Genomic DNA, 26,901 nt, shown 5'->3' with positions numbered 1-26,901 from the left:
GAAAAATACAACTGCTACTTATCTTCACGCACAGTGTAGAGGAATGCTGAGGATCCATTGAGTTAGATTTTCTTTTGAGGTTTGAAAAGCTTGAATTTTATTTACCTCCTCCCTGCCCGCCCTTCATTGAACAAATTTTACCATGGACATTGCTTAAAAAGTGTTCATGTAAATCAGGTCTTGAAAAGAATAAGCATTTCAAACATAATGAGGATTATAATTCCAAGTTTAATTGATGTTGACGGATTACTACACTTTGAAGGATGCACCCTTTATGTTATAATTGTGTTCTCTTAAGTGTGATGACTGAAGATTTTCTTTGTATGTCAACATTTTTGTACTTGGGGGGGGGATGACACTGAGTTGGCATGGTTCTGTTCCCTTTCCATCAAAAATCGCTTGTACAGTTTCGAGAGGTGATTGTTCTCCTTGCAGTTTCCTTGCAAGTGCCGAAGATCTGGTGAGATTTGTGGCCGGTGTCCTTTACCCTTTTGAGGGGCTGCTACAGTGGAGTTCTTCGTCATTTATTCCCATTGGCGTAGTGGGGCAGCCCTGGTGCTGCATCTTGTGCTGGAAGGCTGTTGGTGGAGGGAGCTTTATGATGATGCTCAATAAATGCATCCTTTCTGTGGCCACCATGTGTTATGGAAGGTGCTGAGATATAGTTTATGGTAGGGCAGATATTATTTTGAATTAGGTTTTGTCATAAGAAACAGTGGGGAGGGGGAACTATAATTTAAAAAAATACTTCAGGAAAAATCTTTAATTAAAAATACTTCAGTGCCAATGTGACTATTTATAAACTTTTAACAATAGTGCTTTTACTTCATCTAAAATTAATATGCAGAAAAGTCTTACGTTGTATAACAAAAGCCTTGATTACACAAAGGGTTTTGTTTGCTTCCAGAAGGGGTTGGTAATTTAAACCTTTCCTAAAAGAATTCACATTTAGTAATTTATTGTAAAAGTCTGTAACAATTGGAACTGGCCCCCTCATCAGTTTTGAACCAGTGTTGAACTCCAAGCAGCATTCCTAATTTTAATGGTGATTAGAGTGGTTGTGGTTTGTTGTGCTTTCGCTGTCTTTTAGTCTCATAAAACAGCAATAGTCATGACAGATTGGAAGAGTGGAGTCTTGCACTGTAATCAGATCCCTCCCGCTCTACCTGGAAAGCCTTAAAGCGCTTTTCACACCAATCCTTCCGGGCTTCTGAGTGTTCAGTTAGCACAGCTCTGTTAACCCTTTAGTGGCAAAGGCTTCTTTGCTAACTTCATGTGTACTTTAATGTGTATTCCCTTGTAATGAAATTTTTATAAATTTTTGAACTTTCAATATTTGCTCTTTTCTGCTTTGATTTTATCCAGTAACTTTCTTAATATCCCAAAGCTCTTAACATTAAGTTTGTGTAATGTTATTTTTGTGGTTTGCAAGCTGTTATATGCACAAGTGGGAATTACATTTGCGCAACAATTAATTACCGTAAAAGGTCAAAGTATTAATGCCCCTCTGCTCCCTCAAGCTTTTCTTTGGGGACTTCCTATTTTGAGAACACACCTCTCTGGGACTTCCTAGTATATTTAACTTTTTCATATAAACTTTAAAAAGGTTTTTGTAACAATTAATTTCATTCAGTAAGTACTGCTTACCGATTTTATTTGTAAGGTTTAGAAAAATACTAGTAATGTATAGAAGTATAAGCATTAACAAAGAGAAATTGGGGCGGAAGAGTTTGTATTCAATCAAGCTTAATTTTATTGGACAATTCAATGGTGTATAAATTGCAGTGCTGTACATGTCACGTTGGCTTACCAGCAAGTTTAAAATAGCTTTTTAATAGTTTTTTTAATTAGCAGATCACTTTCGAAGTGCTTTCACTATTTTTATTGTGCCTCCAAAACACTATTTGTACAAAGGAAGGTGGCGTGCTCAGCAATCAGATGACAGCCTATTTGATGAGAACTTGGTGATAGCTGAAGAAAGTTTTGGCTGGGAAGGTGAGAGATATTCCCCTGTCCTTTCCCTTCTGTCCTGATCCAGCCTACCACTTCTATCAATGTATTTGGGCTGCTCAGTTAGATGGCAGGTAGAGATAGAAAATAAAATGACAACATTGCAAGTGAATAAGTAATTTTTTTTTAAATCTAAAAGAGAAGAATAGAGGTTTGGAAAAATGCAAAGCTTGGACTAAGTTTTATTTCCCTTAATCATCATGGGATCTCAGAAATCACACCTTTCAGACTCTGAGCCTTGAGTTTGCCAGCAAGCCAACACAGAGTCTGAAGAAGGGTGATCAGAAAATGCAAGGGGAATTTGTCAGGAGGCCATTTTTTCCCCTAGGCATTGCCATTCAAAATATCTGGGATCTCTAGTCTGCTTGGGTGTGAAATTAGATGCAACCAATCTGAGCGCCAAGTCTTGTTATAATATCTTCCTTACTTTGTTTGACCCAGGGACACTTGGGAATCCTGATGTCATTGCTAGGCCAACATTAATACTGCTTAAAGCAAGTGGCATAGTTGGCCACTCAACTGTCACCATGTTGACTGGCCTAGTTTCATATTAGAGGAGGGAAGGTTGGCTGATCTCCTCAATTGAAAGACAAGGAAGATGCAAATACATACCCACAGGTTTGTGGCCGTTATTTGTCATGGCATCTACAGTACCAAGAAGATGTGATACTGAACTGGCTATCTGGCTCGGCATTAGCTTAATTGTTTTGTCAGAAAATGCACGCAACCCAAACCCAATTTTATTTTCGGAAAATGCACCCAACCCAAACCCAAATCTTTATCTAAGAAAGGAACCACTGTCATTGGAGATAGGCCAGAGGAGGTCCGTGTGAATGATGCTGGGAATGAAGAGGTTAACATATGAAGATTGTTTGATGGCTCTGGGCCTGTACATGCTGGAGAATGGGGGAATGGCGGGGAGTGGAATTTAATTGAAACCTAGTGAGTAATGAAAGGCCTAGACAGAGTGGATATGCAGGGCCACGAAGGGTCTCGGCCTGAAACATCGACTGTACCTCTTCCTAGAGATGCTGCCTGGCCTGCTGCATTCACCAGCAACTTTGATGTGTGTTACTTGAATTTCCAGCATCTGCAGAATTCCTGTTGTTTGGATATGCAGGGGATGTTTCCTATGGTAGAGCAGTCTAGGACCTGAGGGCACAGCCTCAGAATAGAATGACACCCCTTTAGAACAGATGAGGTAAAATTTCTTTAGCCTGAGGGTGGTGAATCTGTGGAATTCATTGCCACAGACAGCTGTGGAGGCCAAGTCATTGAGTATATTTAAAGTGAAGGTTGATAGATTCATGATTAGTAAGGGCGTCAAAGATTATGCAGAGAAGGCAAGAGAATAGGATGGAGAGAGAAAATAAATCAACCATGATGGAATGGGCTGAATGGCCTAATTCTGCTCTGATGCAGTTGTGTCACAGCTAGAAAAGCTGGGCTTTGCCTTTGACCTGGCTACAGTGTGATTGACTCTGATGCAGTGATCTTCAGTTGCTCAAAACTTCATACTTTGAATGCACTTTTACCTAAAGTATGAAGGGAAGATTTTATTCAGGGCTTGTTGTTATGGGAGGACTGATGACTTCCCCCAGGTGCTTAACATAGAGAATAATCCAAGATGGTAATAAGTAGAAACCTGTGAGAGTACACTTATGGTAGAAGTGTCGATTATTTTGTACCAGGCCTGTGATTCTAGCTTCAGTATTTTTTTGCACTGCTTTTCAGAGGAAGCAGTCTCCCCAACTCCGGGTGTAGATTTGCAACTTCCACAGAGTGCTGCCCAGTAGATGAAACAGCTGATATTTTCAGTCCCATTTTCCAGCTGAAAATGCTTGAGGCTGAAGCGGGTGGAGTTTGAAGTGAAGGGTGTAAACCTTATATAGAATGGGCTGGCCATTCAGCCCATTACCTATTCTATACATGAAGCAAGCAAGTAGTCCTCATTAGCGGAAGGATGCAGATTTACAAATTTTGCCAAATCTTACAAGGGAATGTGAGTGAAAAGTTTCTAATGCAAAGAGTAGTCCTGAATGGCAGTTATTGCTTGTCGAGAAAGTGGAAGCATAATTGGTCACCTTTCAAATAGCAGTGTAGGCACTTGAAAGAGGATCATTTGCAAGGTTCTGAGGATATGATGGAACTGATAGGTTTACAATGCTGGAAGCTGGCATAGTCTCGATGGACCGAGTGGCTTCCTTTGGCAGTTTTGCGGTACATTAGCTTGGTTGTGGCTGATCCAAATTCTTTTGGTTTAATCTGCACTGGAACCAAAGAACCATTTATTTAAACATTAAGGTATGTACCACTATATCCTGGCATGTTATATGAATGTGGTTTCGTTTACACTATGTATTGTGCTGAGAGCGCCAAGGATCAGTGTGTCTATGTGCAGATTCCAGGAAATGCCAAGACTTTGGACTGCTACAAGACCCAATTGGTCTTGGCTTGCATTAAGTTTGTGTGCCCAGCTCTGTGGGTTCAAAGGGCGAGCGGACATGTGCTGATCTTCCATCAGCAGCTGAAAGCAGATTCGGAACAATTACTCCCAGGTCCCTCAAGACAGAACTATTGCCAGGGCGGGGTTATTTGGTTGAAGCCTAGGTTTGAAAATTGTGGGTGTTGAACAACGCTCAATGGATCAGACAGCATCTGTAGGAAGAGTGTGAGAGGTAGAGAGATTTCTCCTCTACTGTGGAGATGAAGCCACACTCAGGTTGGAGGAACAACACCTTATATTCCGTCTGGGTAGCCTCCAACCTGATGGCATGAACATTGACTTCTCTAACTTCTGCTAGGCCCCACCTCCCCCTCGTACCCCATCTGTTACTCATTTTTATGCACACATTCTTTCTCTCACTCTCCTTTTTCTCCCTCTGTCCCTCTGAATATACCTCTTGCCCATCCTCTGGGTCACCCCCCCCCCCCGTCTTTCTTCCCGGACCTTCTGTCCCATGATCCTCTCGTATCCCCTTTTGCCTATCACCTGTCCAGCTCTCGGCTCTATTCCTCCCCCTCCTGTCTTCTCCTATCATTTTGCATCTCCCCCTCCCCCTCCAGCTTTCAAATCCCTTACTCACTCTTCCTTCAGTTAGTCCTGACGAAGGGTCTCGGCCTGAAACATCGACTGCGCCTCTTCCTATAGATGCTGCTTGGCCTGCTGCGTTCACCAGCAACTTTGATGTGTGTTGCTTGAATTTCCAGCATCTGCAGAATTCCTGTTGTTTGAGAGATTTTATTTGTTCGTTAACACAACCAAAATGCTGGAGGAACTCAGCAGGTCAGGCAGCATCTATGGAAATGAATAAACAGTTGACATTTCGGAGATCCTTCACCAGGACCTTATTGATCCAGGTTAGTCTGAAGATTCACCAGATTGAATCCTAAGGTTGCAAGCTTGTTAAATGGGGAAAGGTCAAGAAATGTATAAAAATCATTTCGGGGCTTACGGTTGGTTTTAAGTATGTGATATCAAATGTTAATTTAGTGCATGCATTCTCTTAAATTGTACACCTTATCACTTACTGAATGCAAGTTTACCTTCCTAAACATTAGTTGGTTAAGTTTCCGTTTACAGAGCAAAGTTAAGTGTGCCGCAGCAGAATGACTGAAAATGGGTGGATTTTTACCACGGGGATGATTGGTGACAGAGATGTGCTCTATCAGCCTGTGTGGTCCAGCAGTGTGTGCGATGAAGAAGGTCAGCCAAATGAGCTTTAACTTCAAGCACTGGAACTCTTTAGCATTGATGTATTTGACCACGAAATCAATGGAAATTCCCATTGCTGTTTACTGTTTTTTGAGATTTCCCCAAAATCTTTTTTTTAAGAGGAATCTCAAAACCCAGAGGTGCTGAGGGAGTGCTGCACAGTCTGGGGTGAGTCCTTCAGATGAGGAGCTAAACAGAATCCGCATAGTCTCAACCTGACTAATGTGAAAGGCAGCATTTTAGAGAAGGGGAATTATCATAAATAATTTTCTTCTCTCACTTAGTATCCCAGCAACACAAGCAGCTGAACTGCATCTTCTCAACGAACTGTGGGCTTCTGCTGGAATCACATCCTGTGTGTTGAGTTCCAAGGTCTGGGGTAGGAAATACTTGGCGTGGGAGGAGACGATGTACAAGTATTTTCCATTTACATGAAGCCGATCAGACTGTGCCAAGGAGGACAACACCTCTGTCTTCATCTTGGTGCTTGACAAAATGGGTCAAAAGTTGTGAGTGTTGAAGCTCCCAGCTGTTTATCTGACGAAAGCAGTCTCGGAGTGGAGTGGGTTGCAGGCTTGTGGCTGTATGGTGCAAACAAGCTAAAATCACGGGGCAATTAACGTCTAGATTGACCAAGATATCTGGCAGTTAATTGCTTCAGGTCCCACAGCAATGGTTCAGATCTCCATTTGCTTCTTGCCTATTTTGTTACACCCCTCAAGTGCCAAATTCATGAGATTTATTCCACAGAGTACGTGATCAGGAATAGGCCATTTGGCACTGAGTGATCTGATTGAGAAAGAAGAGTACTAACTCTTTATGGCATCTGTCACAATTGTCCAGGATCCCACAGTTCTTTACAGCTCATTCTTTGAGGTGCCGTCACTGTTAGAAATGAGCTGCCAGTTTGCACTCAGCAAGCTCACACACACACAAGGTAATAATCAAATAATCTTTTGGTGGCGTTGGCCAAGGGGTAAAGGTAAGATAGACTGCAGATATTTGGAGGCCAAGTCATAGGTTTACAACTGAGGTTGATATGATTCTTGATTAGTAGGGACATTAAAGGTTATGAGGAGAAGGCCGGAGAATGGGATTGAGAGGGATGATTGAATGGCAGAGTGGATTCAATGGGCTGAATGGCCTAATTCTGCACGTATGCCTTACGGTTTTTTAGCAGAATGTTGCAAGAGCTGAGCCGGTCAAGCAGGATCTGTGGAGGCGAAAGGTGTACATTGATATTTCAGGTTGAGACCCCGATGCAGATATTTTGACCCAAGGTGTCAATATATAGCTTTTGCCTCCACTGATTTTTTTTAAATCAAGGGATTGGTTGGCACAGTGAGAAGAGTTGCTCTCCTTTTCCTTGAAGTAGTACCATGGGATCTCTTGCTCATCCAAGAAGCTGAAACTCCAGGGACACGGCACTCCCTATGTACTGGACCGGACTGCTGCGCTGGATTCTTTTTGTTGTGTGCTCAGCTCCCAGGAGCGGGAATTCAAATCTTCCTGATCAAGGCAGCAACCATGGCTGACTCCTTGAGAATGAACTGCTGGTGGCATTAGCTCTGTGCAAAACTCTGCGTTGTTTGGTAAATTTCGAGTTGGCCCCTTTAAGAGGCCCACAAGGAACGAACCTAAACAATAGAGGCCAGGTTCTGACTATAGGCCAATCTCCTGTGGGATTTCTATGCTCGGAGACTGGCCTCCCAGTGTAAAGAAGGTGACCTCTTGAATGCAGGTATTTTATTAAGGAAGAGTCTTAACTGTGACCCTAAGTCATATACTTGATGTTGCTATAATAAAATTATTTATTTTTGTTGCCTTGTAAAGCTCTTTAAATTGTTGTTTGTTTTATTAGGGACATTTCATTGTATGAGGGGTTTCATTCTACCTGTCTGTAACCAGATAGTTCCGTGGTATTCAGTTCAATCCACAGGACAATTCAATCATTAATTGCAGCACTGATAATTAAGAGAACTGGAAAATACAGGCAAATTGTTGCAGCAGTGTTGAAAAGGGAATTTGCAGGAGAAACTCAGCAGCGTATAAAAAGTACTGTAAATTTAGTTAATTGATTAAATGTAAATGGAAAATTGGAGTAACAAAGAAAGCCTGCTAATAGTCTGGAGTAACACAGAGGTGGGATTGGGAGATCTGCAGTCACTAAAACAAACCCCTAATCTGTCTATGACGAGAAAACAAGAGAAGAGTGCAGTTTCTGCAGTATATTTAAACCACTCTCTTGTTGCGTGAACAGAAGCAGCTTTTTTTTTTAACGGTGGTGTCCAGCCAGAAGCTGGATATTTGCCAGTTTTTTTTTCTTTCTTGCCATTGGGACAGGCGTCCCTGCGGAGCTAAATTGGTAACACAAACGGACTTCCAATTAGTGGTGAATAAGCAGTGTTGTGCTCCGGATTCTAATCCTCTGGGAGCTGGCCCTGCACTCATTCCACTAAGAGTCCTTCTGTTTCATTGCCCTCGATCCTAGCTGTATTCATCTTTGGGGTCTCAGGTACAAAATGGCAGTGCAGTTGAACTCCCAGTCCTTCCCAGATGTTTCTGGTCCTTAACAAAACTTTCATTTTAATTTTGCTTTTCATTTGGGGGAGAAAATGCTGCTTTTCGTCTTGTTCCTTTACAAACAAATATCAGGCACCTTTTTAAAGACTTTTTTAAGGGCTTGGAAGATGCTGTCTCAATGGGCAGTTACTGCTAATACAGATTGATCTGATTGATTGAATTAAGCAGCTCTAGCTTCACAACAAACTGGAATTAATACTGCGAGAATTGCTTGAGTTGAAACTGAGAGGACTAAAGTTTTTGGCTGCTTTAAAAATAACATCAACATTGGAATCCATAAATTGGAGGACGTGCATTTCTCTGGATGGTTCATGTATCTTTCCAGATGTACCAAAGCCCCTTGCAGCTGGACGAGTATGTTTGAACTGTGTTCTCTGTTGTAATTTCTCTGTTGCGGAGCAGACGCAATGGGCCAAATGACCTATTTCTACTCCTATATCTTACGGTAATATTTTATGTTTGAAAACAACAGGATACCACATTGAGCAGTATAATACAGTGTTTATAAAAGTATTCCCCCCCCCCCGAAAGTTTTCATGTTTTATTGTTTTACAACATTGACATAGTGGATTTAATTTGGCTTTTTTGACACTGATCAACAGAAAAAGACTCTCTCATCAAAGTGCAAACAGATCTCTACAAAGTTAATTACGAATTTAAAGCAAAATAATTGATTGCATAAGTATTCACCCCCTTCAAGTCAGTATTTAGTCGATGCATCTTTGGCAGCAATTACAGCCTTAGGTCTGTGTGGATAGGTCTCTATCAGATTTGCATATCTGGACACTGTATTCCCCCCCCCCCCTCCATTCTTCTTTACAAAACTGCTCAAGCTCTGTCAGATTGCATGGGGATCGTGAGAGAACAGCCCTTTTCACGTCCAGTAACAAATTCTCAATTGGATTGAGATCTGGATTCTGACTGGCCACTCCAGGACATAACTTTGTTGTTTTTAAGCCATTCCTGTGTAGCTTTGGCTTTATGCGTGGGGTCGTCATTTTGCCGGAAAACAAATCTTCTCCCAAGTTGCAGTTCTCTTGCAGACTGCATCATGTTTTCCACCAGGATTTCCCTGTATTTTGCTGCATTCATTACACCCTCTACCTTCACAAGTCTTCCAGGGCCTACTACAGTGAAGCATCCCCACAGCATGATGCAGCCATCACCATGCATCATGGTAGGGATGGTGTATTTTTGTTAATGAGCTTACGCCAAACATTGTGTTTAGTCTGATGACCAAAAAGCTCAATTTTTGTTTCATAAGACCATGGATCCTTTTTCCAGCTGACTTTGGAGTCTCCCACATGCCTTCTGGCAAATTCTAGCCGAGATTTTATTTGTGATCAACAGTGACTTTCTCTTTGTCACTCTCCCATAAGGCTGAGACTAGTGAAGCACCCGGGCAACAGTTGTATACGCAGTCTCTCCCATCTCAGCCACTGAAGCTTGTAACTCCTCCAGAGTTGTCATAGGTCTCTTGGTGGCCTCCCTCACTAGCCTCTTCTTTCACAGTCACTCAGTTTTTGAGGATGGCCTGCTCTAGGCAGATATACAGCTATGCTATATTCTTTCCATTTTCTTAATGATTGACTTAACTGTACTCCAAGGGATATTCGGTGACTTGGAAATGTTCTTGTATCCATCTCCTGTCTTTTGCTTTTTAATAACCTTTTCATGGAGTTGCTTGGAGTGTTATTTTGTCTTCATGGTGTAGCTTTTGATAGGATACTGACTTACCAGAAGTTGGACCTTCCAGATACATGTGGATTTTTACTACAATCAATTGAAACACCTTGACTGCACACAGGTTTCCAAAAACATCTCCATTTAACCATTTATGTGACTTTTAAAACCAATTCGCTGCACCACTGATGATTTGGTGTGTCATATTAAAGGGGGTGAATACTTATGCAATCAATTACTTTGTGTTTTATATTTATAATTAATTTAGATCACTTTGTAGAGGTCAATTTTCACTTTGACATGAAATAATCGTTTTCTGTTGAACAGTGTCAAAAAAAGCCAAATTAAATCCACTGTGATTCAATGTTGTAAAACAATAAAATATGAACACTTCTGAGGTTGGTGAATACCTTTTATAGGCACTGTAACAAGTAAATAATTGAGATTTGAAGTAATATTGAATCAATTTTGAATATTAGCTGAAGCACCAACAGAGTAATTCCATTAAATGCCATCCTGATAGAACTTGAGAAATCAGGAGGAGTAGACCAGTTGGTCCCTCAAACCTTCCCTGCTCAATGTGAACATGGTTTGATCTCCAGGCTTCTTGGCTAGTCCCCCATAACCTTGAATCACCCACATTCAAAAATGTATTAGCCATCTCTCTAGCTACCCCCAGTGACCCAGCCTCTGAAGCGCATAATTCCAACAATTTATCACCATCTGTAAGTTGGGATGCCCATGCCTCTTCATCATAAGTGACCACCCCCTCATAAATCAATGATATCCACTGGATGCTCTTCTGTTTAATGCCTTTACACCAGAGGTGATGTGGCTTGCATTAGATCAGACTAAAATTTTAAATTTGGAATAGATCACATTTGATTCGGCTATCATGTTTCTGATGCTGTAAGTACTATTGTGCAGTGTAATTTGAAGTGCTAGTTTTACCTTGGTTGGTTGTACTCTTCTCCCCAGTACAGGTGGTTCAAGTTTCACTCTTAAACACACAAACCTGCACTTGAGGCTCCTTAGAATCAGATTTATATAACTGATATTAGGGCATGAAATATGCTTTGTGGCAGCAGTGCTCTGCAAACACACAAAAATCTGTAAATTACAAAAAATAGATGTTGCAAATTATGATGGGTACAGGTAGAGTGAATGCAAGCAGGCTTTTTCCACTGAGGATAGGGGAGAAAAAAAACCAGAGGACATGGGTTAAGGGTGAAGGGGGAAAAATTTAAAGGGAACATTGGGGGGGGGCATCTTCACACAGAGAGTGGTGGGAGTGTGGAGTGAGCTGCCAGATGAAGTGGTAAATGCGGGCTCACTTTCAACATTTAAGAAAAACTTGGACGTACATGGATGAGAGGTGTATAAAGGGATATGGTCCGGGTCCAGGTGAGTGGGACTAGGCAGAAAAATGGTTCGGCACAGCCAAGAGGGGCCAAAAGTCCTGTTTCTGTGCTGTAGTGTTCTATGGTTTAAAACAAAAGGAAAAGCGAGGTTCTGTTCATGGGTTCATGCACTGAGCAGAAATCCGGTGGTGGAGAGGAAGAAGCTGTTCCCTCCTGTGCAGCAATGAGAGTGTGCTGCACTGTGGACAGAACCATCTTCTGGTATGAGATGTCCTTTGAGTGATCCCATATTACTATTTTCAATGAAAACAAGGGAATTCTTTCTACTGCCCTGGTCAAGGTGAATAAAAAGTAGATGCACTGAAGTCGATTATCTAGTCAGAAGTACTGTTTGTGGGAACTGATAGTGCAAAAAATGTAACTTATGTACAAGACTTACTTTGCAAGTAATGCCTCCAAACTTCACGGTGCTGTGGAGTTTTCTCTCGGCGTTGGTGACTGCAGTACCTTGTGTCACTGGTTTAGCTTCAGGGAAGCTGCCTTCCAGCGGTGATGATGCAGCAGTAGTCCCCACCCACCTCTGTCATTGCCACTGTCTCACTCCGTTTGGGAATTGATTGCACATAAGCAACTCAGGCTTGGGTCTGATTTATACTTGTGCGCCCGGGCTATGCCATAGGCCTGATTTATGCTTCTGCATAGCCCTATGCCGTAGCGAGTCTGCATTGTTGTGTCTGCATTGCTCTGCAGTTCACTGCCAAAACGCTAGTTGGTGGTGGGGTTTCTATGCCACTGTGTTGAGTTTCTTCGTGAGAGACATGGTCGAGGAAATGCATTTCAGATATCTTCAGATGTCGGCAGATAGATTTGATGATTTGGTTCATCATCTCCAACCACTTATTTCGCATCAGTGTACAGACATGGCGGAGAAAAGCAACCGGAAATGCGTAGGAGGAAATGCAACGCTACCGAGCGGACCCATCACAGTTGTTGCGGTCTGTGTCGCCACGACACGTGAGTTACTTTTTTGGGGAGGTGCACATCACCCGACAGCGTAGGGTACGTGATACCTACGGCATACGTTTGACGCAGAAGTATAAATCAGGCTTTAGTCAAGACCACTGAAGTGTTAGTGGATCAGGAATTCTGTTAAGCTATTGGATGAGTCATACTTCAAATTCACAAGGATTCTGTATTTGGAACCACTGTGGTTATGTTGAATTGAATTCAAGTGAAAATTTTTCTTCAACACCCATCTCAAATTTTTAATAAAATTTTTATCTCTCCAGTGGGAGGCACAGATTTTCATGGGAGCCAAGAGAGAATTGAAATGCTGCAGAAATTTCTAAAGCAATGAACTTCTCCTTTTGGCCATCTCTGTATAGATGATCATTGCTGGTCTAGACTGCAGTGACAATGACCAGGAGCTGGGCCCGGTGCTCATGAGTTACACTGTGGCTGCTCACCAGATTTAACTTTGTAGGCTGTGGGGAAAAAATATGCACTCGTGTTTGTGGTTGTGTTTGCAAACAAACCACATACACATACACACACAACTTGTGCAGCAGGTCCTCAGTAACTGTTTGCAACCTCATCTATTCCTTTCTCCCTTATTTGGGACCCCCTTCCCATCCAACATGACTTCTCACTTCAGTATTTCTGTGGGGAGATTGTGGCAGGCATCTGCCCCCAGTTCCTCCCTTGCTCTCCGTGGTCTGGGATGCCATGCCAGAAGTGTTGACTGGGAATATTGGTGGAACTTTTTCTTTTGTTGTCTCCCTCCTTTCAATTACAGCATTATTGAAAAAAAATCAAAAGGCAAATTGCACTAGTCCATTTGTAGGTTGGTTGATGTAACTGCAGCTGGGAGTGTTATGGGGTGGGAGTAGTAGTTTCCTTACATTTTGGAAAATGGAGATGCCTTAGTTTATATTGATTCCAGATATTCCAATAAATTTACAACTGTAAAACACTTCCAACTACTTATGCATAGTGAGAAATGGTTGTCCAGTTCAGATTCTACATCAGTGGGTTCTTCTCCAGAACTTCACTAGTGGTCAGTGAGGAAAGATTTATTGTCCAGCCTTCATTAGGTGGAATCTCCATGGGATGTAGACTTCCCACACAAAGCTAGCATTTGTTGCCAACTCCTAACTGTCCTTGAACTAAGGAGATAATTTTAGGTCAACCGTTTTCTGTGCTTCTCAAGTGACAATCTAGATGAGGAAACAAATTTCCTTCCCTGAAGCTTGTTACGTGCACCTGTTAGGGTGCATTCTCCAGTTACCTTATAAGGTAGCCGTAGCCTTCAGCCAGGAGCAGATGTCATCAGGTGGGAAACAGAGCTGGGCAACTCTGGCAAGTCGTTCCAGGTATTCGCTATGTTCTGTGTAAAGAAGCTACCCCTCAGGGCTCCTTCATAGCTCTTCTCCTTTATGTTGTATCTGTGCCCTCTAGTTTTGGACTCTCAACACTGGGGAAAAGACTGATTGTTCTTACCCATACCTCTCATGATTTTATCAACTTCTGTGAGGTCTCCCCTCATTCTTCAATGCTTCAGTTCTAGACTCTGTTGCTACGCACTTTTCAAATTGCAGATTTAACCCGTTCACAGATCGTCTCGAAGGATCTTGTGTATCGTATTGCATCCACACTTTGCCGTGAGCAAGGCATCATTTTTTATTCAATTCATTCAAATCTTGTTTCTTCCACTGCATCAGCTTTTGAAAGACACCCGTCATCACACAACTCTTCAATATCCTTTTGCTTAGCTCTGACAGTAACTAAATGTACAGTTTAATTTTGTTCTTTCACATACCTTAATTATCTCATTTCTAAGTGTGAAATATGCAAGGTGATGTTAATGAGTAAACTCTCATGTTTAAATCAGAGTTGCGTTTATTAGCACTGGCGTATGTTGTGAAGTTCGTTGTTTTGCAGCAGCAGTACAGTGCAGGACATGAAAATTACTATAACTTACAAAAGCAAATAGTGCAAAAGAGGAATAATGAGCTGGTGGTGTTCAGCGGTACACAGACTATTCAGAAAACAGGTGGTGGAGAGAAAGGGTCTTCCACCAACATCCTGCAAACAGGTTATCTTGTCATTATCATATTCTTTCTTGGAGCTTGTTGGCTATGGTATTTTCCTGCACTAAAGCTGCAGCATCATTCCAAAAATACTTCACAAGGTGTAGGGGACATCAACACATTTGTATTGTTTAAAATGCAGTTAGTAGTCTTATGGGACAGAAAGTTCAAAAGTTGATGTGTGATCTTTAAAGTAGCTGATGTTAGCCAGTACTGTTAATTGCCTTGTGCTTTCGAATGGTAGGATGGTAGCTAGGTATTGATCAGGGTTGTGGTCACTGTAAATGCTGTTGAGATGGATTGGCGTGCATCCAGTTCTCGGCCCGGTTCTCAGCTGCTTTTCCTGTGAGAGTCTGTCCCTGGATGAAATGCCAGGTGTTGACACTGTCCAAAAAGAAGCAACTTAACAAAGTCCCATAACAGGTCTGGAGGTTTGGAAGGGGCATGTTTAGTTCACCACTGGTGAAATCCAAATGCCTCAGATCTGTTGCTGCATGTAAGTTAGAGAATCTGGGTTTAATTTGCCCTGTTCAGGTCTTTGTGGGTATGTAACTCATAAGCAGCTCGTAAAACATGGAACTCTCACCACTGAGCCAGGATTCTGTGTGTTTGGAGTCGCACTGTAGCGACTTCAGCCTGTTTGTCAATCTGTTCACACTGACCATAGGAGATGCCACCTTTCCGATAAAGCACTCAATCCAGTGCATCCTTCGAGACGCACTGTGGAATCATAGAAATACTGTGTAGAGCACAGGAAAGGACCCTTCTGGCCCAGCTTATCCACACTGACCAAAAAGACTGCGAAATTCACTTGGGGCCCCTATCCCTCTACACCTTTCCTGCCCTTCTAAGTACCTTTTCAAAATGGCAATTGTATTTGTCTCCACTGCTTCCTCTGGCAGTTCATTACAAATGTTCACCACTCTCTGTGTGGGGGTGGAGCTCAGATCTGTTTTAAACTAGATCAGGGTTTCCCAACCTTTTTGTGTCATGGACCTGTACCGTTGACTGAGGGGTCTGTGGACTTCAGGTTGGGAAACTCTGAGTTACATTGACTTATCGTTTAAATCCCAAAATGATGATCTCATAGAGAGTCACAACACAGAGACTGACCTTTCCGCCACCATTCCACCTACCATTAAGAACCCACTTTTCATTAATCCTAAGCTTATCTATATTATTTTTCTCACATTTCCATCAATGACTCCTTGATTCTACCATTCATCGGTACCCTTGTGGCAATTTACAGTAGCCAGTTAACCCCCTGACCCACATGGTTTGGGGATGTGGGAGGAGGCAGGAGAACCTGGGAGAAACCCATATGGTCACAGGAAGGACATGCACGCTCCACACAGACAACACCAAAGGTCAAGATCGAACCTAGACTTCTGTTGTTGATTTGCTAGCCTTACCTTTGTGCCACCCTCTCATTATTATTAAATGCTTGACGAAGGCTTCGGGAGTAAATCCAAACAGGAAATCCCAGAGTGGAGCTCCTGGACATCACTGAACATCCTTCCGGCAGCTCCTGCAGCCAGGCTGGTGCCAAACGTATCGTATTGCTTCGCCTTCCTTTGGACGATACCGGTGAGGATGAGAAGGGGGTCTTGACGACTGGGCATCCCAGGATCTCCATACCTTCTGCCCTGGAGGGGTCAGTCCAGCATCACTATCCATTGTTCTTCAAGACAGACGGATACTAGCGTCACCATCATCAGTGATGAAGCTTACTGTGATTGGATATTGAACTTTCTTCATTACAACACAGACTCTTCTTCAAGAATACTTTATTGGCTGAAATGCTCTTTGGGATACAATGTAAATATTTTTGGATGCGTCATTTGTGATCACCTCTTCTCCCTGCTCTCCCACTAGAAGTTTAGTGCATGTATTCTGCTGTGTGAGAAAGGGTCCCTTATTCAGTCTGCCCCTTGCACCCCATATCATTGTGTTGTACAGATGTCAGTGAATTGAGGTTCATCATGAAGGAGCTACTCAGCTTCTCACCACTTGGACAATTGCTGCCTCCGATTATCCAGTCTGCAACTCTTCAACCCCAGCAGAATCTCCTCAACCAAGATCACTCACAAGGTTTTCTCTGTCCGCTCATTTCCAAGGTAAACAGCAATTACATTTGGAGAAGGCCTTTTCTGGTTCACAGTAGATAAATGAGAATCAACTTGTCAAGATTGCAAATTGTGCCCAGAATTAAACTTTCACTCACTGTACGATGAGGCTAGTGTGTGCATCATTTGGAGTACACTGTAGTTGCTCACAAAGTTTGCTTTGTCCACACCTCGCAAGTCTGCAGTCTTTCTCATCATGTAAAGTAAAGAGCTTGGGTACATGCAAACACCACTGCCTGTAGCTTCCCCTTCACCTCCTTAGAAATGTTAAAGTTTTAAATTAAATGTATTATCAAAATATGTATATGTCACAATATACTACCTTGAGATTCAATTTCTTGCAGGCATTCACAATAGAACAAAGAAATCTAGAATCAATTTAAAAGCTACACACAAGCAATGATTGACAAAGAGCCGATGTGCAAAAGAACACAAAAGTATGCAAATACACAGATACAGTAGGTGGGTAGATGGATGGGTGAACAGGTAGAGAATACTGAGAACATGAATTGTAATCAAAAGTGAGTCCATAGGTCGTGGAATCAGTTCAGAGTTGAGGTGAGTGAAGTTATCCATGCTCATCAGGAGCCAGATGGTTGAAGGGTAACAACTATTCCTGAACCTGGTGACATGGGACTCAAGGGTCCTCTTACCTCCTTCCCAATGGCAGCAACGAGAGGAGAGCATAGCCTGGATGGTCAGGGTTCTTGATGATGGATATTGCTCCGTGTGGCAGTGCTCCTTGTAGATGTGGACACTGTTTATCAACTCTGGGTCCAAGTCCTGGAATACCCTACCCAGTACCTCTGTAGAAGCTTCTTCGTCGGAAGCACTACAGAAGTTCAAGAAGTTGGCTCACACCCACCACCAACTTGCTGAAGACAATTTTGGATAAGGAATATACTGCTGGCTTTGCTACCAAAGCTAACAACTTATAAGTTATTAAAGAAAACAGTACACTTGTAAATTCTAGAGTCACTGGGAGGGAGTTCGAGGGAGACTTCTTTACCCCTGAGTGTGGTGAGAAAGTGGGAAGCAATCCAATCTGTCTCATTCCCTGGCTCTGTCCCATAGTCCTTCATGTTTACTTCCTTCCAGTGCCATTCTAATTTCCTTTTGAAATTGCTGGCGATCTCTGCCTCCTATACTCTCGCAAGCAGTGAGTTCTAGGTCATTATCTGTGTGTGTGATCATCTGCGAAGGAGTGGAGGAGTCGGTCGTCTCACCTGTCATCCTCCTCATGTTCCTCTCGAAGAGGCGGCACAGCGTAGAGGTTAGCCCGTCAATATTACGGCTTCAGCGATCCGAGTTCCTTCTGCTGCTGTTTGTAAGGAGTTTGCACACTCTCCCTGTGACCACGTGGGTTTCCTCCGGGTCCTTTGGTTTCTTCCCACATTCCCAAGACGTACAGGTTAGTAGGTTAATTGGTCACGTGTGTGTTTGGACTTGCTGGGTCAGAAGGTCCTGTTACCATGCTGTATCTCTAAGCAAAGTAAATTATTGAAGTCATTTACCATATCCATCCCCAGATTTGATGGATTTGAGCTTGTCCTGTTACATTCACCGGGTCCACGTGGACCTTTCCCTTCTCTCCATCCCCTCTCTCCATACAAGCTGAAGGCATCAAAAGAACCCATTAATCCAGGCAACGTGAAGGCTTCAATTGATGGCATGCTGGACGTGCTTTCATGCTGCTACTGTATTGAATCCTATGGGATGAAGTCTAGGCCCACACACGCAAAAGCTTAGTCATGCATACGCGCGTGGGCGCACAATTTCCCAGAGGTACTTGTATTAATAAAGTAAGGTTGTTTTATCGGTCAGTAAATAGAAGTTAGGAGTGGCAGCCGCTCTTGGCAACGGTGAACTGACGTTGGTCTGAAATTAGTTTGGAAGAATGGGAGACATTGTTAAATTAACAACATGGACTGCTCTTGTCACCTAAAGGTCTTTTAATCAAGTGGGTCTTTTTAAAGTTAGGTTATGTCATTCTTTTTAAAGCAAGTTAGAAAATTGCCCTCTATGCAGTAAATGGGCAATTTTAGTTCCATACAGGGGCTAGGCGGCACGGTAGTGTAGCATAGTGGTTAGCACACCACTTTACCGTGCCAACGACCCAGGTTCAATTCCCACCACTGCCTGTAAGGAGTTTGTACCTTCTCCCTGTGATTGTGTGGGTTTCCTCCGGGTGCTCCGATTTCCTCCCACAGTCCAAAGGTGTACTGGTTGGTAGTCATTGTAAATTGTCCCATGATTCGGCTAGGATTAAGTCGGAATTCTGTGTGGCACAGCTAGATGCCACGCTGTATCCCAATAAATAAAAGATCTTTGTCTTTGAAATCAGTGCACACAGGTTGACTTGTTACGGCATTGAGTTGTTACAGCCTTGTAGCCTGCAGCAATATTCAGCACCAGATGGGAAACCAAGGGCCTGCAGTGATTTACATTGGAGTGAATGGAAGTGAAGTTGCTTTATCAGTTTGCAAATTGAACACCGCACATATAAAATGGGTCACTGGCAGCGTCCATGGAGAGAGAAACGACGTTCAGGTTGATGGCCTCCAAGAATTAGGAAAGTTGGGAGATATTTTAAAATGCAGGGAATGTTGAGTGGGATGGAAAGAGAAAGGCAATGTCATGGATTAGAAGATGGGAGGTTAAATGGTGATGGTGCAGAGAAGTGAGAGTGGGGAAGGAATTAACAAATGATTCGGGGGGGGTAGATAGGATAGATTATCTGAGTGACTGTGGGAATAACATTGTGAATATCGTAAATGTGGGAATCTAAGACATCAGTTGCTGTTTTATCTAGAATTGTTAAACTCAGCTCTAGGTCTAGGAGGGCTGTCATATGGTCAGTCAGAAGACATGTTTTTGTTGTGTTGTTCTTGAACCCTGTGGTGAGCTTCATTGGAACAATGCAAGGGTGAACGTCAGTGAACAGGATAGGAGTGGAATGGGAAATTAAACTTGTGCATCTATTAGAGACTGAATAGAGGTGTTCTGTATTTAGATTCCCCAGGGGCAAATAATTAAAGATTCAGGACTCAAAATTGTTGAATGTAATCTCCAGTATGCAATTGTAAAAAAAAATGACATCATTGTTACTCCGGATCTGATGCAGCACAACAAAAACACACAATAAGATAAGGAATATGATAACGTAAACAAAAAAAAATAAATAGATTAATTACATATACATAAAGTGACAGGATTTGACAACATGTGATAAAGTAGTGGTGATGAGGGGTGTGGTGGGCTTGGTTAGTGGGTGGTGGTGTCGATCAGCCTTACTGCTTGGAGAAAGTAACTGTTTTTGAGTGTGGTGGTCCTGGCGTGGCCTCCTCCCTGCTGGGAGTGGGACAAACAATGAGCTCCTCTCAGTTTACTGTGTGTACTTATGTAGAAGCACTCTGGGGTCAGATATATGCAATAATTTCCAGTGAAGTGCCAGGAATGAAAATCTAAAAAAAACTATATGTGCTGGAAATCTGAAATGAAAACAGAAATCTGGAAACACTCAACACTGCGAGTGGTATCTGTGGAAAATGAAAAGGTCAACATTTGAGGCTAAGGATCCTTGATCAGGTCCTGACTAGGTATCTATTACCTGAAAAGTTAACTCTTGTTTTGCTTTCTACTGGAGTGTAGCGGTGGATTGTTTGTTGGTCTGTGAGGGCAGGGCGATGCCTTTCTTTGCCGAATCCATTTTGTCCTGCGGACATCCAGTTCAGCCAGTGACGTTTGCCAGCTAAATAGTGGAAGCCCTTGAGTAAAACAGCCCGGCATTGAGAACCAAATGCGTTCTGGACGATGATCTGTAAGAGTTCAGAAGTGCTACACCGCTAGCTTGCTGATCAATGTCTTCATGTTCCGCATAAAGAGCGGGCTGGGGGAAGGAAGCTGTTTTTGTTTTAAGAGAGGTCACTTGGTTTACTGCTGGTAATGTTGGAATTACAAAGAATGTTGAAGCATTCAGCAGGTCGGGCAGCATGTATGGAGAGTGATGCAGAATTAATGTTTCAGTGCAATGTCTTTTGAGTCATGGGCTCAATCCATTGAGCATCCTTGTGAACCAATCGATTTTTTTTTTATCCATCAGACATTCACTTCCACGGGCAATTTATTGCTTACCAGCCAGAGGGTGGTCTTGTGCTTCAAGCTGTTACCCTTTCAAACTGCAATTTACCTTTACATTTGTTACACATTTCATTTAACCTACCTACCCAGATAGCTTTTCAATGTGGAAGGAAGCCAGGTGATACCCACACAATCGATGGAAAACCTGCAAACTCCAGACAGATAGCACCCAAGATAGGCAATAAGTACTGAACGGAGTGCTACTGGGTTGCTGTCCATTTATGATTTAGAAAAGGGGACAGAGTGTGTAGCATATCCAAGTTTGCTGATGACACTAATCTGAGTGTAAAAGTAATTAGTGCAGCAGATGCAGAGATATATCGATAGGTTAAGTGAGTGGGCAAGTGTCTGGCAGATGGAGTACAATGTTGGTAAATGTGAGGTCAACCATTTTGGGAGGGAAAAAAATATTTAAGTGGTGAAATACAGCAGCATCGTGCTATTGTGCAGAAGGACTTGGGACTGCTTGTACATGGATTGCATGAGGTTTTCAGATACGGAGGGCTATCAAGAAAGCAAATGGAATGTAGGTCTTCATTGCTAGAAGGGTTGAATTTAAGAGCGGGGAGGTTATGCTGCAACAGTACAGGGTATTGGTAAGGGCGTACCAGGAGTACTGTGTGCAGTTCTAGTCTCCATACTTGAGAAAAAAGATATACTGGCTTTGAGGCAGTGCAGGGGAGATTCACCAGCTTGATTCCAGGGATGAGGGGATTAACCTGTGAGGAGAGGTCGAGTTGCCTAGGACTATACTCGCTGGAATTCAGAAGAATGAGAGGGGATCTTATAGAAACAAAATTAAGAAGGGGATAGATAAGCTAGAGGGAAGAAAGTTTTCCACCTCTAGGTGAGACTAGAACTAGGGGACATAGCCTCAAGATTCGTGGTGGTAGATTTAGGACAGAGATGAGGAGGAACTGCATTTCTCAGAGAAAAGTGAATGTGGAATTCTTTGCCCAGAGAAGCAGTGGATGCTACCTCATTAAATATATATGAGACACAGAGAGAACAGCTTAGCGGTTAGCACAACACTTCGCAGTGTCAGCGACCCGGGTTCAATTCCTGCTGTTGTCCGTAAGGAGTTTGTACGTTCCCCCCTCCCCTCATGACCACATGGGTTTCCTCCGGGTGCTCCGGTTTCTTCCCACAGTCTAAAGACGTATCGGTTGATAGGTTAATTAGTCATTGCAAATTGACCCGTGATTAGGCTAGGATTAAACCAGGGGTTACTGGGCGGTGTGGCTCAAGGGGCCGGAAGGGCCTGTTCCAAGCTGTATCTCATAAATAAATAAATGAAATATAAATAAGGTTTTTGCACAGTGGTGGGATGTGGGGGGGAGGTGGGTAGGTGGAGCCAAATCAGCCTTGATCTTTGTGGTGGAGCAGGCTCGACCGGCCAGCTGACCTACTCCTTTTATTTCATTGAATCAGGATTGAAACTGGGGGGCGGGGTTGGCTACCATGGAGCTGTTGCTCAAGCCACTTTGCTCTCTTTAGATTGCACCTTTCATCCCCCCCCCCCACCTATCTCATTTGGTTCCACAATCATACACCTTGTTGGGTGGGCAAGGTGTGTGGGTGACAGTCAGTCATATATAAAAAAAAGCACAGAAACAGGCCTTTCAGCCTACTGAGTCTGGGCTGACCTTCAAGCAACCAATTACACTAGTTCTACATTAATCCCATTTCTATTTGCTTTCCTGAGATTCAGTTATTTACTACTTACTGCCCATTACGCCACTGGTGTTTGTAGGGCAGCAATGAAGAGCCTCTGTCTGTCTGTCGTTTTTCTTCCCCTATTTCACTCCAGGTATGGCTCAGGTTCCTCAGTTGCACGCAGATATAGAAGCATTCTTCATTGCTGTATCCGTAGCAATTTGTTTTTTTTTAACCACTCAGGGTGGTTAGTCCTGAGCTGAACTCCCGAACCTGGAGGACCAGTGGACCACTCCTAGTCTGGCCTCTAGTCCTGGACCTTTTTGGCATGGGTGACTGTACCAAGAGCCAAAGCACAAGGCCCCGACTCTAGCTAACGTAGCTTTGCAGATCATTGAGGCACACAAGCCTCCATACCTTATGACAAGTTTGTGGTCCTCTTGGAGGCCTGAGATTCACATCAGACACCATTTACAATAGCTAAGTAACCTACAAACCTACCTACTAATTCAGCCTGAAAGTAGACCCTTTGGTCTATGATGACATACTAGTTGTCAACTAAAAAAATCTAATTACTCACATTCCCCAAACATGAATGCCTTTTGTGACTGGCTTCTGGAGATGGGCGAGTTGGCATTGTGAAGGCACTAATCAAGTTTGTCTTATCCTTCCTTACAGATCACGATAATTTTCAAGAGCTTTCATGGCTGCACGGAGCAGAAGGTCTACCAGGCGACCACAGACGGCCTCCCGTCAGCATTTGTAGACGGCACAAAAGTTGGCAGCGAACGGAACGGAGGGAATAGCCTGAGGATCTTGGAGAAGGTGGGCAGCGATCAGGTGGAGATCCAAGCCCGATACATTGGGACCACCATCATTGTGCGTCAGGTCGGCAAGTATCTGACGTTCGCCATCAGGGTCCCCGAAGAGACATTGAACTTTGCGGACGAGAGCGTGTGCCTGCAGCTGTGCGTCCACGGCTGCCCTCGGAGTGAGCTCATCCAGGAGCACACCTTGTCCAGGCAGCTGTCTGGTGCCAGGATGCAGGGTCCCAAGCAGGTCTACACGGTGGAGAGCGCCACCTCCAAGTGCCGGGAGATCCTCCAAGTGGAGGACGTCTACTTCCAGTCCTGCGTCTTCGATCTCCTTACGACAGGGGACCCGGCTTTCTCCATGGCTGCCCATGGAGCCTTGGAGGACCTCAAAGCACTGCATCTCAATGTTCTCAAGCAGCACAGTTCTCCCAGGACAGGTGCAGGGAAGAATGGCGCTCCAACCCATCGCCCACCATACCCCATTTACCTGGCATGTCTTGCCTTCCTCATAACTTTCATGTAGTGAATGTGTATACCTTCAGATTGCAAATTGTCTATATAATAATATATTGAGAAATGTACATATGTGAAAATGAAGTGTAAAGTGCCTGTATATATAGTTGTATTGTATGAATTATTGTATGTTGAGAGGCTTTCTGTTAGCGACTTGTGTTTTCTTTTGTGTACTCTTGATTTTAAGAACCTTGCTATTTTTGGGGATGTGGTTCCAAGCGGCATCTAAACTTTGCCTATTAAATGTCTCCAGCTATAGACCTGAAGAACCGTCTACAGCTTTATTTCTGTGAGATATGATGCTTCATTTATCTGCAAGTTCTCCCACCACCAACAGTCCGCCTACCCCTCAATATGTCCCACAGAAAATCCTTTAGGAACTCAGCAGGTCAGGTGGCATCTATGGAAAGGAATACAGAATCAACATTTTGGGCTAAAATGTCGACTCTTTATTTCTTTCCTTAGATGCTGCCTGTCCTGCTGAGTTCCTCCAGCATTTTGTGTGTGTTAGTCTGGATTTTCAGCATCTGCAGAATCTCTTTATGTATCTAAATATGCTCCAGGTTGGGTGGGCTCAACACTCCACTATTTGTTTAGCAGACAGAGGTGTTGTCCTGTAACCTCCTGCCTATTAGCACTAAAATGTCCTCACAGTTCCCTTATAGACGACTTGGAAGCACATTAGTGGCTTGTGAGTCCTTGAGTCACAACCCTTATGCTTTCCAGCCAATGAAAGTTGGGGTGTTAAATTGTGCAACGGGTCTTATGAAATCCCAGACTCTAGTTATAACGACTGGCAAACTCAAAGTATTCTTTGAAGTAGAAAATTGCTGTTTTAAAAATGAAGCTGCTGATGATGCTGGAAGTTTGAAATAAAAACAGAATATGCTGCAAACACTCAGCTGGTCAGACAGCATCTGTGGAGAGATGGTAAAACAGAGCTACTAACTCGGGCTGAGGACATCACTCTGCCTGCATTTGTAACAGAGCCAAGCAGCACAGAATCCGTGCTGACAATCAAATCCTCATCTAATTCATTTGTTATACTTGGTCCATCGCCTTCCATGTAATGGTGAGTTAACGTTTTCTGAGCACGTCTCTGCTAGTTTTATTTTGCCATTTCTTGACACTCTTGTTCACCTCTGGCTGACATCATGTGCCTGCTTTTTCTCATAATTGTCTGCTAGTCTTAGTTTTCATCTTAACACCTGGCCTCATCTCAATTACCATTTACGGAAGAGTTTGAGTGGCAGTAACTGCTCTCGTGAAGACCAGAAATTCAGATGCACCCTAAGGTATGTAACAAGCAGATGCTGTTAATCCAGAGTAGACACACACAAGATCTGGAGGAACCCTGCAGACACGCACACCCTCCAGCATTTTGCGAGTAATTGCTTTGGATAGTTTTCTGGACCCTGCCCGTATTAGTTTGAACATAATCTGCCTTTCCCCAACAACTTGGACAATGAATGCTGGGCAAGGTCAGAATGATTGCAACAGAACAAAAAATGCTGGAGCCACTCAATATCTTGGGCATATCCTTGCTCGAAGATTAATCCAGTAAAACCAGACCAACTTGATGATCACTGGTGTTTGAGGATGTTGGGCTAGCACTTGTTCAGGGTGGGGCCATCACTGGGATATCTAACATGTAAGGCCCACCTCTGTTAGCTGGCGGTGAGCAGCTTTCTTCATCTGGTGTAGTTGTTCCAGGGCTGTGAGGTACGAATTAAAACCCAGCAATGACAAGCCAGGCTTGTGGTAAGAGTACACCGCATGCCTTAAATAAGCTTGGCAGTGTTATTTCCATGTGCATTTGAAGTGAGAGGGAGAACATTTAAAAGAGATGCGTTTGGAATGGGTAGTGAAGGAAGCAGATACCATGCTGGTTTTTTAAGAGCCTTTTAGACAGACGTGAATATGCCGCGAACTGAGGGGTATGGAAGCAGAAGGGATTTAGTTTAAGTCGTCATCGTCTTGCGGCATAGACATAGTGTGCCAAAGGGCTGTTCCCGCACTGCGTTATTCTCTGTTCTGTGATTACAACCATGAAATGTGTGGGCACTGACAGCGACCCCAGTTCCGGGGGGGGGGGGGGCCTAGAACGAAAGTGACTGGCAAAGGGATCGAGAGTGAGGTGAGGAAAAGTTCTTTCAAGCACCGAGTGGGATGTGTGGTCATCAAAGGCGATAGACAGATTTGATAGCGGTGTTGGGGTAGGGGGAGGTTAAGTATCACAGAAACACATGAAAGAATTGTGTGGCCGTGCAAGGGAGTGCGACCATTTAGATGGCTCCAGTATGGAGTCGGTACCGGACAGATAAAACTAACTATCTGTCTTCTGTAATTCCGACAATAATTGCACAGGGCGCTTTCCCGTGAAGCTCACGATACCAAGCTAACGGTTCTCCGCCGCTGACACACGTATGAAGAAGCCTCTGGCGGATTTGAATGCATTCCGTTTGCTTCACGATTACTCCAGATTAGTCGTGCCGATTGCACAGGGGATGAGGCAGAGGAACAGGCTGTTCGGCCCAACCATGCTATGCTGGGCAGTCTCGCCTCAGCTCCCTTGAATCTATAAACAAGGGAAAATCTGCAGGTGATGGAAATCCAGGCAACACACGCACACAATGCCGGAGTAATTCAGCAGCATCTAGGGAAAAGAGTATGGCCGAGACCCTTCATCAGGACTGGAGAAAATTAGATTGCCTTGAATATATTTGCCTGGCTCTCCATAGTAACGGATAGTCACCCTACCTTTACGTGTGCCCTGGTGCTAGTCATTCCCACCGGTTTGGAGGTGAAGACTTTTCGTCTGAATTCGCTATTGAATTGTCTTTTGGTGACAATCCTGTCTCGATAGCCCCTGCTAAATCCCTTCTCCAGTAATGGAAACATAACCCCTCCCCAACCACCATCATTCTACTAAACTGCTATTCGGCTGCTCCTCAAGGAAATTCAGATGTAGTCTTGAGATCACGGAACTAAAGCCTTTTTGTCACAGTGAAACAGGGAGGATGGGCCGGGGGCATCCCAGCAAGTGTGGCTGTGCTTCCGGCGCCGACATATCATGCCCACAATTTACCAACCCTGACCAGTTCGTCTTTGGAGTGTGTGAGGAGAACACACACATTCCATACAGCGGCGGGAATTGAACCCCGATCTTCCGATCGCCGGCACTGTTACTTTAACTGCTTACGTTACCGT

The 26,901-nt window shown here is 43.5% G+C and overlaps 1 protein-coding gene across 1 annotated transcript in view; it reads left to right on the top strand.

Annotated features, from left to right (window-relative positions):
- Positions 1 to 23,949, top strand: part of rgmd (RGM domain family, member D) — a 148,340-nt gene extending 124,391 nt beyond the window's left edge. The window contains exon 5 of the mRNA XM_063032033.1: positions 23,042 to 23,949. Coding sequence (XP_062888103.1) covers positions 23,042 to 23,701 — 660 coding nt within the window. The 3' untranslated portion in view covers positions 23,702 to 23,949. The remainder of the gene's footprint in view (positions 1 to 23,041) is intronic.
- The last annotated feature ends 2,952 nt before the right edge of the window (positions 23,950 to 26,901 follow it).

The sequence above is a fragment of the Mobula hypostoma genome, chromosome 24, assembly GCF_963921235.1.
Source record: "Mobula hypostoma chromosome 24, sMobHyp1.1, whole genome shotgun sequence".
NCBI lineage: Eukaryota > Metazoa > Chordata > Chondrichthyes > Myliobatiformes > Myliobatidae > Mobula > Mobula hypostoma.
Note: the sequence above shows the minus strand (reverse complement) of the source record. Positions and strands in the feature narration are given on the sequence as shown.